The sequence below is a fragment of the Phyllobates terribilis genome, unplaced genomic scaffold, assembly GCF_046119375.1.
Source record: "Phyllobates terribilis strain yellow unplaced genomic scaffold, ASM4611937v1 Scaffold_1__5_contigs__length_1240528914, whole genome shotgun sequence".
NCBI classification, from domain to species: Eukaryota; Metazoa; Chordata; class Amphibia; order Anura; family Dendrobatidae; genus Phyllobates; species Phyllobates terribilis.
Window position 1 is genome coordinate 448,616,643 of NW_027362761.1, and position 17,485 is coordinate 448,634,127.

The following is a 17,485-nucleotide window of genomic DNA, read 5'->3' on the forward strand; positions in this document are numbered from 1 at the left end:
TATGACAAGTCCAGTGGCCACCGTCAACAGAACAATAGTGAACAGTTCACCATAAGCCACCATACACATTACGTGTATACTGGCTGAGCTTGCCAATTTCAGCAGCACCAGCTGACCAATGTGTATGGGGTCCTCCGGACTGTCCACAGACGGTGTCTGCTGGCTGAGAGAAGGCTCAAAAATCACGATGCTAGTGTGAACACAGCCCGATTTGAAACACCAATACATGAGGGTCAACACTATAGGAGCCCAACATTATAACACAACGATCAGTGACAATAGCAAACGGATAAATATTCTTATCATCAATATACAAAACATGATCTGTTCCAATGGAAACAAGCAAACAGGTAAAGCACAGAGTAGTTTGTGCTGAATTATGCCAAACCATTGCCTTGGACGTTACACATCTGTTCCACCACCATAATACAGGATCATAATATAATATTGGGAGCCCCCTATACTCTTACTATAGGAAGTCAGAAGTTTTCCGCCATTGATCTTCTCTGCAGCCTCCTACTATGGTTCCTCGTAGGCCGAAGATGGCAGTCAACTGTCGGTAAGGACAGGCAGCTCAGCGGCGGCTACACGTGTACCACACTGCTCATCTCAAGTAGGTTAAAACCCATTGCCCTATCCTTTAAGGGGAACAGCACAAGCACCATTGGCGAAACTTGCAGCTTTTGGGCCCCCAATGAAAAATCTCCAACAGGGCTCCCACCTATCACAGGACTTTAATATTATTGGCCTTCTCATTGTTATTATAGCACCATTTATTCCATGGCGCTTTACATGTGAAAAAGGGGGTATACATATCAAAAACAATTCTTTAGGGCCCCCTATGCTCCAGGGCCTGGGTGCGACTGCAAGCCCGGCATCCACTATAATTATTTCTCTGACAAGCACCATAGATATCTGCCTACAAACACGCCAAACTTCATAATTACACGGGGTCAAAGTCATTATTAATTATGCAAGTAATAATCAACAAACTTCCTAAATGTTCACCGAGTCAATTCCTTTACATTTCATACTCTATAATCGGATACCTAAACTTCTCGTTATGAGCAAGGTCCTACTAAGCGATATCTTGTCTCTTGTCAGTCGCTTCTACTACACCTCATAGATTAGCAGTGAGGCCACAAACATATAACAGAACCACACCCTGCAAATAAAAGTGCTGTCACTAGATCCCCCATCACAGGGCTGTATGACTGCTACACAACATATGCATGCAAAACGGCACAGCTGCTGAGAAGAAATTAGGCACCCACCCATCCATCTCTGACACCGTCACTGTAAACTTGTATCAGGTCTGCAAAAAACAAAATGTCATCATCCTATTCTTACGTCAGTGCTTACACAGCAGGACTCGGTGCTGCATACCTTAATTCTCAAGAGCTGCTGTGCGTCCTCACTGATCTGCTGCAGCGCTGCTCCACCACAACATCAGGATTACTGCTCACTGTGCTGCTGGCAAACCCCACCGTGCAGCTACTATGTAATGAGGCTCTTCCCAAACCTCATACACACATGACATGAGGGCCATCCCAAACTGCAACAGTAACAACCTTAATCCCCACCCAAAGGAGTGACTAACGCTTTACTGGCATTTAACCCTCACAGGCCATCCTATGACACCTCTGCACCATATGCCGCACTGTACATGTGTGAAAGACAATGAGAAGACAAGCAAAACAAAAAGTATAAATGCATAATGGGATCATGGGATCCAAAATGATAAGTGTAGCCAACAAAAAGGGATTTACAATAGTGGCAGTTTGTAGTAAATAGTAGTTGCATTAGTAGTATGTTGTTATAAGAAGTAGTGGTAACTAGTAGTAATTATTATAGTAGTAAGCAGCAGGAATAAAAATTATAACAGTATGCAGAAGTAATAGTTGTAGTGGTAAGTAGTAAGAAGTGGTAGTATTAGCAGTAAGAAGTAGTAGTATTAGCAGTAAGAAGTGGTAGTATTAGCAGTAAGAAGTAGTAGTATTAGCAGTAAGAAGTGGTAGTATTAGCAGTAAGAAGTGGTAGTATTAGCAGTAAGAAGTGGTAGTATTAGCAGTAAGAAGTGGTAGTAGTTGTAGTAGTAGTAATAAGTAGTTATTATACTAGTAAATAGCAGTAGTTTTAGTAACAAGTAGCAGAAATTGTGGTAGTATTTGTAGTAGTAAGTGGTAGTAGTTCTAGTAAAAAGTAGTGGTAGTAACTATTTAGAAGTAGTAGTAGTTGTGGTAGCAGTAATAAGCAGTAATGAGTTAACTTATTCATTCAATTAAAGTTTTGCCAGTTTTATGGAAATTAATAGTGTATTGGGGTAATTATACATGAACGGATTCTCACACTACAGATCAGCGAGTCAGGTGAATGTAAGGCCTCATTCACACATATGTGAAAAAAATGGTATCGGTGTCATCAGTGTTTTGTATCAGTCTGTCATACGTGTGTCCGTTTTTACCATCTGTGAAAAATACTGCTCACACGCTGATGGATAAATACATAAATTACAAAGCATAGCCTTTGCAATGTCAACCCTTTCACCACCTTGGGTTTTTCCATTTTTGTGTTTTCGTTTTTTTCCCAGAGCCATAACTTTTTTATTTTTCCGTCAATATGGCCGTGTGAGGCCTTGTTTTCTGTGGGACGAGTTGTACTTTTGAACGACACCACTGATTTTACCATATAGTGTAATGGAAAACGGGAAAAAAAATTCAAAGTGTAGTGAAATTGCAAAAAAAGTGCCATTCCACAAATGTTTTTTTTTTTTTTTTTTACCATGTTCAGTAAAACTGACCTGCCATTATGATTCCTCAGGTCATTAAAAGTTTGTAGATACCAAAGATGTATAGGTTCTTTTTCATTTAAGTAGTGAAAAAAAAATCCAAAGTTTGCAAAAAAAAAAGTCGCCATTTTCAGAGACACGTCTCCATTTTTCGTGGTCTGGGCTGTGGTGAGGGCTTATTTATAGTCCGTCGAACTGATGTTTTTTTATATTGATACCATTTTGCGGTAGATATGATGTTTTCATCGCCTGTTATTGTATTTTATTGCAATGTTGCGGCATCCAAAAAAACGTAACTCTGGTGTTTTGATTTTTTTTTCTCGTTACGCCGTTTACCGATCGGATTAATTCTTTTTTTATATTCATATATTGAGCGATTCTGAACGTGGCAATATCAAATGTGTATATATTTGTTTTTTTATCGTTTTATTTTGAATGTGGTCAAAGGGGGGTGATTTGAACTTTTTATATATTTTTTAATATTTTTAACTTTTTACATGCTTCAATAGTCTCCATGGAAGACTTGAAGCTGCAATCATTTGATCGCCTGTGCTACACACAGCAGGGCTGTAGCTAAAGAGCTCACTTGCTATGAGCACCGACCGCTGGGTGGCGCTCATAGCATCCCGGCAATGACAACCGCAGGGGTCTCCTGCAGACCCCGGGTTGTCATGTCAACCCATCGGCAACCTGCGGTCACGTGACACGGGCGCTGATGGGCGAGACTAGTGACGTCCTTCAGCGACGGCCAAGTTAAATGCCGCTATCAGACATTGATCGCGATTCCAATCGCGGCTGTTAGGGGCACAAGACAGCTGATCAGATCAGCTGTCATGTCTCCAAAAAGGTGTGGGCTCATTGCCGGAGCCTGCACCAAAGAGGGGGATGAAGCGTTGGACGCACTCATACGACCAAGGTCATTAAGGGGTTAAATACGAACAACATAAGGATGCCATCCGTGTGCTGTGTGCGTTTTTCACGGTCCCATAGGCTTGTATTGGTACTTTTCATCTGTGATACCAGAGAAAAACAGACATGATGCATAGAATATAATGGGTGTGTGCTCCATCCATGAAAAAACACAGACACAACACGTGCTTGCAACATGGACGTCTGAATGAGGCCTAAGGAACATTAGACATAAAATGCATTCCCTTACCCGGCTACTGCTCGCCGCCGCAGCACTGCTGCTTGCACTTGTGCTTGTGGTTCCAGGTTTTTTCTGTAAAACAGAACAAAACACAAGATGTCATTTTACAATACAAAGAGTAAATAGTGCATAGAAAATGTGTAATCCCTGCCCCATTTTATTTCTTATAGAGGACCTGTCACCAAGTCAAAAGTGACCAGTTCTTCCTGTTATTTTATCCCCGCTGCTCCTCACAAGTCCTGTTGTTGTTTTTTTGTTGTTAAATCTGTACGGTTCCAGAGATTTGGGTCTTTTTAATTAGCTCTAATTTTGATGGTTTTTACCAAGGGGGAGTTGCTCACAGGGTAATTATGCAGAGCAAACTAAAGACACCACCTCAGAGAATCCTGTGAGCCACGTCCTCTTAGTAAAAATCCTAAAAGTTACCGCTCAAAAAGGCCCAAATCTCTGGAACCATATGGGCAAGATTAAAATAAATAAATGAAACCCAGACTATTCAGGGAAGCTGTGGGAATAAAATAAGAGCAAAAAATTGCCGCCTTTTAGCCCAGGACAAGTCCTCCTTAACCTTGACTTTCTTAACCCTAGTGCAAAAAAAAGTGCAGTGCAGCAAAAGGATGTGACCTACCACAAGTCCCGGCTATGAGGAGAAAGGTCCCTAACAAACCTTTCCCTATTTCTCAGGACCAGAAGGTCGCAGTAAGGTTCTGGATTAGGCAGGCGTCCCTTGCCGGAGCTTTAGGAAGAGCCCATCTTACTCCCAGCTCTCACATGGGCTGGCACCCCAATGTCAGCTTAAAGCCTCAATCTAGGTCTAACTCCCACCTGAAGGGAGGAAGACAAGGAACTGCAGCAGGGTGAGGAACCTGAAGGCCACACACACCTGGTAGACCACAGATCAGACGTCCCATGCAGACAAACTTGGAAAGTGAACATAAAATAAATCCTGCCGTAATTTGGCCTATAGCAGTACAGTACATTTTATACTAAAATCCCAGTTATTGCAGTGCTTGGTACAGGAATGTCTATACAAGTATTGCTGCGACGGGTTACTCAACAACATTGCAATAAGCTGAGCTGCTGTCCCAATCACGTACATGTGACACCCCAGGGGTCTGGTTGCCACAGTAATAGAGATATTATATCTGAGAGCAAGTGGGAGGTTTCTCTGGTCAGGAGCCCTAAGCATGCAACACTGTCCGCCCAGACCTGGGAGGGGAGGAATCTGCCCTTATAAACTGGGTCTGGGGCGGGATTAGGTGAGTCAGAGCCTGGAGAGGGAAAGTGACAACAGGAGCTCTGTAGGAGCAGGAGTGAGTGCCAGAGGCTGGAAGCTAGATAGCTCGCCTTGGCTGAAGACACTAACCCGGACACGGAGTCCGAGGCTGTGGGGACATCCAGGTCCAGCAGCAGAATCCAACCGGCAGGGGATTCCATGTCCTCTGGCCTTAGAAACCCGAAGGCACGGTCACGAGCAAGGGACCAGCACCGCCATCGTGAAGCAAAGGCTGACGGAAGGCCCCAAGTCACCGGCCATACGGGTGAGCACCACACGGTATACTCAGGGACGTGGGCTACTTCTACCCGCATAGAGCAAGGTAGCCAGGAAAGAGTGCAGATAGTCAGGGAGGCCTACAACTCCACCTGGCCAGGGGAGATCCTGCTTGCTCACAGACTGACCAGGCCCCTACTGCTAACCAGTACTCCCGGGAGGGTCTGCTTTATACCATCAGTAAAGACCCTGAACTGTACCACACGTCTCTGTGATTCCTTGCCGCACCAGCACCATTACTACTGGGACGCTCACACCATCACTCCCATCATCCACATTAGCTGCCCTGAGGCAATACTTCTCCCGTGGGGAGTTATCCCATACTCGGCTGCGCAAACAACATCAGCCTCAGCGGTCGACAGCGCAGCGGCGGTCCCCACTGACCGCAATCCACAGGTGGCGTAGTCGGACATTTGCTATTACATATAGACTACCACTGGTTTGACCGCCCTGGGCACGGACCGGGTCACCGCCACGGAGGACTACAACCCCCAGCGATCCGGCTCCGGGTATCCCCCTGTACAGCACAGGCCCAGGAGGCGAGTCATACACACTGACATGAATGTCACCGAGCCAAATACAGAAGTGAATGGGCGTCAGTCTACGGAATAGCAGAGGTCCCCAACCACAAATGGTCAGTGTGACCGGCACAGACAGTAGGGCGAGCCCATAGTTTGGTGGAGAACTGCACAGTCAATACTTGATATAATTTGGGAGACCACACAATATGTTATTAGCTCATCATTAAGTTTTACTATAGCTAAATATATTTAATTTCTATACACTGAAATAAGCCCGGGCACACCTACAGTAAAAAACATTCGTCATCATAATTATTGATATGTAGCATGAAAAAAATGTCTGCCTGCCGTCAGCCACTAAACTTGCTAAACCAGCCTGTCCTTGCATCCCTGGTAGTCTGGAGGGTATGTACCAGGAGGCAGCGCAGTCTATCAGGCCCTGGCACTGGTAGCTTCTGCTGATTGTGCTGTAGGACATGACTCAACAGGCGTACAACTGGTACGAGAATGTGTCACACAATTGGTTTAATGCAGTGTTTGGAAATTTACATTATATATTCAAGCTGTTTGACACTGACGTATGCATGACCCCATCATACACACAGCACTGGAGACGATCCCTGGATCATTATGTGTAAAGTCCTAATCCGTCACATTCTATATATTACTGTAGGGGAAAATGCCTGAATGGTCCATGGTAGCCATATCACTTACAATTATCCAGCCTTAAGCTGCCCCAAATTTTGTAAATGCTGACAATACAACAATTTTTTTTTGTAATAAACAACAAATGAATCTGGTAAAAAATAATATTTATCTGAGAATACAATGGGCTGGATGTTTTATTTGGCACAAGCAGCCAATGCCCACGGCGGACCTGCAGGAAGGCGAAACTGGTCTTCAAGGTCAGTGGAATATAATTAGTGGTTCAGTACAAAAGTCTCAAAGTATCTTAATACTTTCATACAACTGTTATGCTTTCTTGGTCAATAATATAATTTTAGATTAATTTGAGAGTTGAGACATAGAAGGTGGCTGTCATTGAGATTTTATTACCAGGAAGCTTTTAAGGCACAATGCATTTTGTATCTACAGACTCATCTACTACTAGGAAAGGACATATCAGCCCTGTGCACAGTCATTGGCCTTGCAGTCACTCAAGCCCCCATTTCTTGCTCTTTATAAGCAAAAGTAACATTTCTAAGGAGTCTAAGGCTGAGTTCACACGATGCGGTTTTAATGCGTTTCTGCGGCGTTTTAAACGCCGCGGAAACGCATTGAAACCGCTTGGTAAGAGGTCTGCCATGCTTAGCAATGATAATCAGCATGTGCTGAGCACATTATGCCGAAATTTCCGCTGCGGATTATCATTGCGGCACAAACCACAGCACAACCAATTTAGGCGCAATTCCACACCCATTAACTTGTACTGAATCGCAGAAAACCTGCATGTATAATATCTATACATGCAGATTTTCTGCGTTTCAATGAAAATCAATAGGCGCAAAATAACGCGGTGGCTGGTATCCGGCTCGGGAGAGGAGGCTGCTACTCCTCTCATGCCACTGCTGCTCTCGCTGATAACAGAGAGAGCAGCGTGGATGGGAGGTGCAGCAGCCTGCTTCTCCCAGGCCGCGTGCTAGCGGCAGTGTAAAAAAAGAATCAAAAGTAAAAAAATAAAAAAATAAACCTTCATACTCACCTCTCCAGCGGCCCCCAGTGTCCTCCTGGGCGATGCTGTCCAGTCGGCGGCTCGCTGCACACTGTGGGGCACGGGCTCGCGCCCCGCAGTGTGCTTCCAGGACCTGCGGTGACGTCATCAATCAGCTGATGGTCACGTGACCATCAGCTGATTGATAAAGCCGGTAATCAGCTGCTCGGTCTCATGACCGATCAGCTGATGCTGAGCGTGGGAAGATTCACAATAATTTTCCCACGCTCTCTAGCTCACTGGGGCTCATCAGCTGATCTTCAGCTGATGAACCCCAGCGACCCCCTGCAGCACTGTATACTGACAGGGGGTGATTTTACACCCCTGTCAGTAAACAGTGCTGTATTCTACAGCTGTGACATCAGTGATTGCTGATGTCACAGCTGTAGAAATGATCCGGATAGTCGTGGGACAGTTGTGATCGTGGATTGCGTCATTGACGAAGGACAGGTGAGGGATATGGTTATTTGTTTTTTTACGATTTTTCAGGAGATCGAGGGCTTTGCAGAGACGGGTAATAAAAAAAATTGTTGACCCATGTCTGTTTTATTTCATTAAAATTCTTTATTCTCGCCGTGTCTTTTATTGAAAATGCGCCGACCATTTTACTACGCGGTTAGTAATGGGAGCCTCTTATAGACGCCCTCCATTACTAACCTGGGCTTCACGTCAGCAGCCAATACAAGGCTGATGTGAACCCCAACCCCATTACCCCCTGGCACCGCTACAGGGCAGCGTGGAAGAGCGAGGCTAAGTGCCAGATTTGGCGCATCTTATGGATGCGCCATTCCTGGGACTGCTGAGGGGTGATATTAATAGACGCGGAGGGGGCTAGTATTCATGGCCTCTTCCATGGCTATTAATATCAGCCTGCAGCTGTCTAGTTTAGCCTTTGCTGGCTAGATTTTATAGGGGGATCCCACGTCAATTTTTTTCTGGGGTCCCCCTGTAATCTAACCAGTAAAGGCTAAACAAACAGCTGTGGGCTGATATTAATAGCCATGGAACATTGTTGGCTAATGGCCCCTTCCGCGGCTACTAATATCAGCCCACAGCGGTCGGCTTTCCCTCTCCTGGTTATAAAAATGAAGCGGGAGCCCACACCATTTTTTATTATTTTTATTTTAGGCTTTGTGCCCATAATTCAGACGTAGCAACGCTTTGGACGCAAATTTTTGCTGCGTCCAAAATGTGGATTTACCTGCATTCAATACAATGCAACATGGGTTCACTGAACCATGCAGATTTACCGCATTCAATACTTTCTAGTGGTCAAATTTCTGTTGCGGAGACTAGCGACTCCACAAGAGAATTTGACATGGTGAGGTCCTGAAAGACGTGCCGCATGTCAGTGTACACGGGTGATCCGCAGCCTCAGATGCACATGTAGTGGACGTGGGATTTCTAGAGGTCCCTGTAACATCTGGACGCTGCGGGTTTGACGCTCTATATACACGCAGCGTCAAACCTGCAGAGGCTCCTGACCGTGGCCACGTACCCAAACTCACCCGCAGCATGTCAACTTCTGTAGCGGACTTGCTAGTCTCCGCTGCAGATTTTGACCGATTTGAAGTGTCATTATATGCGGTGGACTCACATTTACTGACAACAAAAGTGCGGCATTAGAACACCGCGTTGTGTCCAAAGCGCTGCTGAGTGCTGATCGGGGAGGGGGGATGTAGGGGCTAACGAACCAGCTGGAGATGTTAATTATGGCCAGGGAAAATGTTTGCCTAGTGGTACATTCCCAGGCTAAAAAAAACAGCTCACAGAAGTCGCATAAATTACTTGAATATAAATGCTAATGAAGATTGGGCGAATGGGACTAGCTAGCACCCAGCTCTTTTGTTTGGTGATGTCAAAGTGTCAATCAGTCCTTTTCATGACCAAACAAAATAAAGAAACAGACAGACACAGTGTAAACACTTTATTTCAAATACAACAGACCCATTCTGTCATAATTTAAATTAACCAATATACTCACCCTAGTTCTTATGGTAATCCAAGGGCTTAAGCAATGTCCAACCAACTTTATTTAGCTCCAAATATCATTCATTGATGCTCAAAAACGCTTACAAAACGCATGAAAAAAACGCGTCAAAAACTAATGTAAAAACCGCATGCGTTTTTTCTGGCAAGGAGAGACAAAAATGCTCAGGAAATGTCTGCTTCAAATCTGCACCGTGGGCACTTAGCCTAAGAAATCAGAATAACATGTTTTTTCTAGATCATGACTTGCATATGTGATTGGAAGCCTGTGACAGATATCATACAGCGGCAACTATTAGGGTGCAGTCAGACTGCCGTATTACTCAGGCGAGGATCGCATCGCAATCCTTTGACTGGCTGGCGGCTCTCCTGACCTGTGCGTGACAGCTCCTCAGAAATACATGCTGACACGCTCAGGTCAGGAGAGCTGATAGCCAGTCCGAGGATTGCGATCCTCGAACCCCAGTCTGACTGCACCCTTTAGTCCACATGCACACGTTCAGTATTTGGTCAGATTTTTACCACAGTATTTGTAAGACAAAACCAGGAGTGGGTGATAAATACAGAAGTGGTGACGTGTTTCTATTATACTTTTCCTCTGATTGTTCCACTCCTGGTTTTGGCTTACAAATACTGATGTAAAATACTGAACATGTGAATGTGGCCTTACTCATAGAATCTACATAAAAAAAAAAGTAAAACTGTACAATCGTCTTGTTGTGCCATAAACAAAACAAGTCATCACACAACTCTACAGGATAAAAATGTTATGATCAGCATAATAGTTTCTCCCACACAAAAAAATCCTCATACAGCTAATTCAATAAAAAAAAAGTATAGGTTTGCAGAGATAAACTAAAAAAAATGTTGGGTCATTAAAGGGAACCTATTAGGATCTTTAACCCCCTCCAGCCACCCCAAACCATTAAAATGATTGTGTAGCCCTTTAAAAGATAAGTCAGTCAATCCTTTGTGAAATCCAAGAGCTGCGTTAGCAGCGAAAAAGCTTGTTTTCAGATTGAAAAATCCTGCTTTCAGATAGTGTCTGGAAGTGCATTGAGGCATGTCGATGCACTTACAGCTTCCCAGCCTCATGCTGTATTTGCAAACTAGCAGCATCCTCCCCTTGCTGACTGACAGGTCAGTGGCCAGTGTATCACAGAAAATGATCTGTTAATCAGCCAGGGTGCTGCTAGTTCAGGAATACAGCAGACTCTAAGAAGCTGTAAATGCATCGACATGCCCAACGCACTTCAAGACTGAACTTCAAAACACAATTTAAAGTATCAAACTAGGTTGTGTCATTAAAGAATTTAATAAGTAGTCCAGTATTGGACAACCCCTTCTTAACTGCTATAGTAGCCAAGTGTGAAGACACAGCTTTTCTTCTAACTTATCCAGACATACAGTGGGTATGGAAAGTATTCAGACCCCTTTAAATTTTTCACTCTTTGTTTCATTGCAGCCATTTGGTAAATTCTAAAAAAGTTCATTTTTTTCTCATTAATGTACACTCTGCACCCCATCTTGACTGGAAAAAAATAGAAATGTAGAAATTTTTGCAAATTTATTAAAAAACAAAAACAGAAATATCACATGGTCCTAAGTATTCAGACCCTTTGCTCAGTATTGAGTAGAAGCACCCTTTTCAGCTAATACAGCCATGAGTCTTCTTGGGAATGATGCAACAAGTTTTTCACACCTGGATTTGGGGATCCTCTGCCATTCTTCCTTGCAGATCCTCTCCAGTTCCGTCAGGTTGGATGGTGAACGTTGGTGCACAGCCATTTTCAGGTTTCTCCAGAGATGCTCAATTGCGTTTAGGTCAGGGCTCGTACTGGGCCAGTCAAGAATGGTCACAGAGTTGTTCTGAAGCCACTCCTTTGTTATTTTAGCTGTGTGCTTAGGGTCATTGTCTTGTTGGAAGGTGAACCTTCGGCCAGGTCTGAGGTCCAGAGAACTCTGGAAGAGGTTTTCATCCAGGATATCTCTGTACTTGGCGCATTCATGTTTCCTTAAATTACAACCAGTCGTCCTGTCCCTGCAGCTGAAAAACACCCCCATAGCATGATGCTGCCAACATGTTTCACTGTTGGGATTGTATTGGGCAGGTGATGAGAAGTGCCTGGTTTTCTCTACACATACCGCTTAGAATTATCAACAAAAAGTTCTATCTTTGTCTCATCAGACCAGAGAATCTTATTTCTCATAGTTTGGTAGTCCTTCATGCGTTCTTGAGCAAACTCTATGTGGGCTTTCATATGTCTTGCACTGAGGAGAGGCTTCCATTGGGCCACTCTGCCATAAAGGCTGGACTGCTGGAGGGCTGCAGTGATAGTTGACTTTGTGGAACTTTCTCCCATCTCCCTACTGCATCTCTGGAGCTCAGCCACAGTGATCTTGGGGTTCTTCTTTACCTCTCTCACCAAGGCACTTCTCCCACGATTGCTCAGTTTGGCTGGACGGCCAGGTCTAGGATGACTTCTGGTGGTCCCAAACTTCTTCCATTTAAGGATTATGGAGGCCACTGTGCTCTTAGGAACCTTGAGTAATGCAGAAATTCTTTGGTAACCTTGGTCAGATCTGTGCCTTGCCACAATTCTATCTCTGAGCTCCTTGGGCAGTTCCTTTGAGCTCATGATTCTCATTTGGTCTGACATGCACTGTGAGCTGTGAGGTCTTATATAGACAGGTGTGTGCCTTTCCAAATCAAGTCCTATCAGTTTAATTAAACACAGCTGGACTCCAATGAAGGACTAGATCCATCTCAAGGAGGATCACAAGGAAATGGATAGCATGTGATTTAAATATGAGTGTCTAAGCAAAGGGTCTGAATACTTATGACCATGTGATATTTCAGCTTTCCTTTTTGAATAAATTTGCAAAAATTTCTACATTTCTGTTTTTTTAAGTCAAGATGGGGTGCAGAGTGTACATTAATGAGAAAAAAAATGAACTTTTTAGAATTGACCAAATGGCTGCAATGAAACAAAGAGTGAAAAATGTAAAGGGGTCTGAATACTTTCTGTACCCACTGTACATTCCACAGGTCAGGAACCATACACCTTTATTGTTATGTTGACTTTTTTGAATTTGTGTTCTTCTTTAGTTGCTCAAGACTATTGTTAAAATAAACCTGAATGCTGATCACTTGAGTTGATATTTGGTAATTGATGAGTGGATGCTAGTCACATCTTATATCAGCTCTTACAACGTATTGTCTGCCAGTTTTGCAATACAGGGACTTTGAACAATGGATGTTTGCTAGATATGTTAAATACCATTGTAGGGTGTTTGCCAGACAATATTGGGGGGGATGAGCTGTGGATATTCGAGCATTGTGAATTAATATCATGACACCTGACCCTTGACCTGTGAATAATGGCTTGAAAGGACAAATGTGAACTATAAAAAGAGGGTCTCTGCGTCTGTTCTGAGACACTCTACAGGATGTCAGCCTAAGGGACAACCGCAGTGGCTGGAAAAATACAGAACTGCACCATTGACCATTGCTGAACTCTCAGAGACGATTTGAAGAATCCAGGTTGGGACAATCAGGTCACCTGGCCACATATCTCACTGCCCAAATCCCGGCGAGACAGCTGAAGGGCGAGACTCTGTAATTTGCCCCATCTTGTGTATTTGCTGGGACTGGTCTATATGTTAGTAATTGCTGGAGGTTCAATAAATTATTGCCACACTGTTTACCATCACCCTGTGTTGTCTGAGTAGTGTTCTGCCCATGGTAAAAGAGAGCGGGTGTTCAGTGTTATGAGCCCTGGTCCATGCAGTCTTTCTAAAGACCGCCGGGCCAGCGGACAAGAGCACCACTGACCCCGTGTCTTCACACCAATATTAAATCACAAAACAAATATTGATGCGCAGGATCGGCACCGTTCTAGCAGTGTTGGCATTGTGTCTCCAGGCGATCTCGTGACATTATTTCATGACTGCTGCAGTCAATCACAAACTCCCTTCCAGTGTTCCGTCAGAGCGGTATTCTGTCATAGTGAAGGCTGCAGCCAATCAGCTTAGAACTAATATAAGAATAAGAAATCTTTTCTTTATGCCTCAGAAAATCAGCCATGTCCCCCCCCCCCCTCACTGTCCTGTGTATGGCTTTGAAGGTCGTTTCTACACATCGAGACCAAAAACTGCAGTGCGGAAGCAATATTTTGAAACCATTGTAAGACAACTTTTTATAAAATGTCATCCAGAGACACCAAGTAGAAAAAAAATGAGGATTGTACATCTGTCCAAATTTCTGCGTTTTCTCCTCTACACGGACTGCTCACTGATCTAATCCATAAGAGCTTTCTTTATGTATCCCTTTTATTTTTATACTGTTTTTGCCTTGCGTGTGTCTTTTTATTATTTAATGTTTTTGTAAGTCCTTTACTGTTTTTGTATATTAAATTTAAATCTATAATTTAAAATGTTTGACCCTTGCTGCTTTAGTACAGCCTGGCTGTGTTATCATCGGTATGCGAGAGTGCTAGCACTAGCACTGCATGTTTGGTGCTGGAAAGCTGAGTGAGTGTGTACTTGTGTGTGAGTCTTGCTCGCCTAACAAAACAGCGAGTGGTGGCAGCAAGAAATGTGGTGTGGATGTGTGAACTAACAAACTAAAGTTGCAATCTGTAGCGTTACAGCATGTAAACATGAAATATATGAAATTTGAATTGCATTACTGCTCTAGAAAATAGGAATAATTGAAAATACTTAGTGCATAAATTGGCCAATCCATGTGCACCCGGCAGCCACGGTAAGGCGACTCTCGTTGCTGGGAACCTATCTAGTGTGAATCCTTCCCATATACATGTAGGTTTCAGTCTAAGAGTATTTACAATAGGTAGGTTCCTGGCAACGAGAGTCGCCTTACCGTGGCTGCTGGGTACAGATGAATTGGCCAATTTATGCACTAAGTATTCTCAATTATTCCTATTTTCTAGAGCAGTAATGCAATTCAAATTTCATATTTGCATACTATAGCCCTACTGAGTGCTACTTTGTTAGTTATATATGGAGATGGCTACTCTTAGTAAGCACCTGTACACACCTGTTTTGTGTTTTGGAAGTGATGGTCAGTCTTTTGATATTTGGATGTGTGAACTGGCTGTGGGGTGCGCTTAGCTCACGGTTAGGGTATGTGCCCACGATGCAGATTTGAAGCAGAAATTTCCTGAGCATTTCTGCATCTCCTTGGCAGAAAAAATGCATGCGGATTTTACATGCGTTTTTTCAGCGTTTTTTCCAAGCCATTTTGAGAATCACTTGGAAAAGGGCTTAACAAGTTGGTCACACAATATAAATCCATGCAACTGGCATGGATTTATATTGTGTGACCAGATTAGAGGAAATTTCTACTATCAAATGCTGCATCTAAAGTAAAAAAAAAAGAATTTAAAAAGTAAAAAGAAAAAAAAAACCTTATATTCACCTCTCTGGCGGCCCCCGGTCTGCTCCCAGCAGCGTCCTCGCTCCTCGGCGTCCCGCGGTGTACTGGCAGGACATGCAGTGACGTCATTTAGTCAGCTGATGGTCACATGACCATCACCTGACCGCTGACGTCAACGGTCGCGTGACCATCAGCTGACTAAATGACATTACTGTAGGTCCTGCAAGTACACAGCGGGCCACCGAGGAGAGAGGACGCTGCCGGGAGGAGACCGGGGGCCGCCAGAGGGGTGAATATAAGTTTTTTTTTATTTCTTTTTACTTTTTAAATTCTTTTTTTTACTTTAGATGCAGCATTTGATAGTAGAAATTTCCTCTAATCTGGTCACACAATATACAGTTATATGAAAAAGTTTGGACACCCCTATTAATCTTAAGCTTAATGTTTTATAAAAATTGGTGTTTTTGCAATAGCTATTTCAGTTTGATATATGTAATAACTGTTGGACACAGTAATGTTTCTGCCTTGAAATGAGGTTTATTGTACTAACAGAAAATGTGCAATCTGCATTCAAACAAAATTTGACAGGTGCATAAGTATGGGCACCCTTATCATTTTCTTGTTTTAAATACTCCTACCTACTTTTTACTGACTTACTGTAGCGTCGGCGTCCCTGCCTCCTGCTAGGCAGGGACGCTGTTCCCCTCATCTCTCCGCTCTGTGCCCGGCATCTTCCTCCCGCTCTGCTGGCAGCGCGCGCTGCTTCCCGGCCACGGTGCTTAGGGCGCGCTCCCCCTTTCTTAAAGGGGCCGCGCGCGCCGTCCTAAGGAGGCCCCGGCCAATGGCCGGAGGACTTCACCATATATAAGGCACCTCCTCCAAAATAGAGGTGCCCGAGCAATGTTGTTGCAAAGCCTTCACTCTGTTTCAGCCCTCAGGTTCCGTTTCCAGTTACCTGCCAGATTCCTGCCTGTTACCTGCCAGTCACCTGCCAGATTCCTGCCTGTTACCTGCCAGTCACCTGCCAGATTCCTGCCTGTTACCTGCCAGTCACCTGCCAGATTCCTGCTTGATACCTGCCAGATATCCGTTTACCTGCTTGCAAGCCTGCGGTCCGACGGTCTGCCTTCCGACACCTGTCAGTCTGTCTATGGACCAGCCTGCCCGCTCACCTAGGAGCGCTCACCTGCTACCTGCCTGCTAGCCTACCTGGAGGCTCCGCCGTCACTTGCCGTGACCACCTGCCTGTCCAGAGACTGTCCCTGTCACTTGCCGTGAGTACCGTCCTTCTACCCAGAGACTGTCCCTGTCACTTGCCGTGACTACCTGCCCTTCTACCCAGAGACTGTCCCTGTCACTTGCCGTGATTACCTGCCCGTCTTCCCTGGGAGCCACCCGCTTCCTTACAAGGACCGCCCCCTTGTATAGTTGCTCAGAGGTTCCGCCTCTCAGACCCGTTACACTTACTAAAGCACTTTTTTTGGTTTTGTAACCTCATTGAGCTTTGAACTTCATAGCCAGGTGTATGCAATCATGAGAAAAGCTACTTAAAGTGGCCACTTGCAAGTTGTTCTCCTGTTTGAATCTCCCCTGAAGAGTGGCATCATGGGCTCCTCAAAACAACTGTCAAATGATCTGAAAACAAAGATTATTCAACATAGTTGTTCAGGGGAAGGATACAAAAAGCTGTCTCAGAGATTTAACCTGTCAGTTTCCACTGTAAGGAACATAGTAAGGAAATGGAAGAACACAGGGACAGTTCTTGTTAAGGCCAGAAGTGGCAGGCCAAGAAAAACATCAGAAAGGTAGAGAAGAAGAATGGTGAGATCAGTCAAGGACAATCCTCAGACCACCCCCAGAGAGCTGCAGCATCAACTTGCTGCAGATGGTGTCACTGTGCATCGGTCAACTATACAACGCACTTTGCACAAGGAGAAGCTGTATGGGAGAGTGATGCGAAAGAAGCCGTTTCTGCAAGCACGCCACAAACCGAGTCGGCTGAGGTATGCAAAAGCACATTTGGAGAAGCCAATTTGTTTTTGGAAGAAGGTCCTGTGGACTGATGAAACCAAGATTGAGTTGTTTGGTCATACAAAAAGGCGTTATGCATGGCGGCAAAAAAAAACACAGCATTCCAAGAAAAACACTTGCTACCAACTGTAAAATTTGGTGGAGGTTCCATCATGCTTTGGGGCTGTGTGGCCAATGCCGTCACTGGGAATCTTGTTAAAGTTGAGGGACGCATGGATTCCACTCAGTATCAGCAAGATTCTTGACAATAATGTTCAAGAATCAGTGATAAAGTTGAAGTTACGCAGGGGATGGATCTTTCAGCAAGACAATGATCCAAAACACCGCTCCAAATCTACTCAGGCA

The 17,485-nt window shown here is 44.3% G+C and overlaps 1 protein-coding gene across 5 annotated transcripts in view; it reads right to left on the reverse strand.

The window, feature by feature from the left end:
* Window positions 1-17,485, reverse strand: part of CAST (calpastatin) — a 195,332-nt gene that overhangs the window by 61,385 nt on the left and 116,462 nt on the right. For 4 of the 5 annotated variants that reach the window (XM_073678218.1, XM_073678209.1, XM_073678226.1 and 1 more), the window contains one exon: window positions 3,948-4,010. In XM_073678218.1, the coding sequence (XP_073534319.1) occupies window positions 3,948-4,010 (63 nt within the window). Of the gene's footprint in view, window positions 1-1,386; window positions 1,557-3,947; window positions 4,011-17,485 lie in introns of those variants that run through there. The other variant, XM_073678244.1, reaches the window with a different exon arrangement.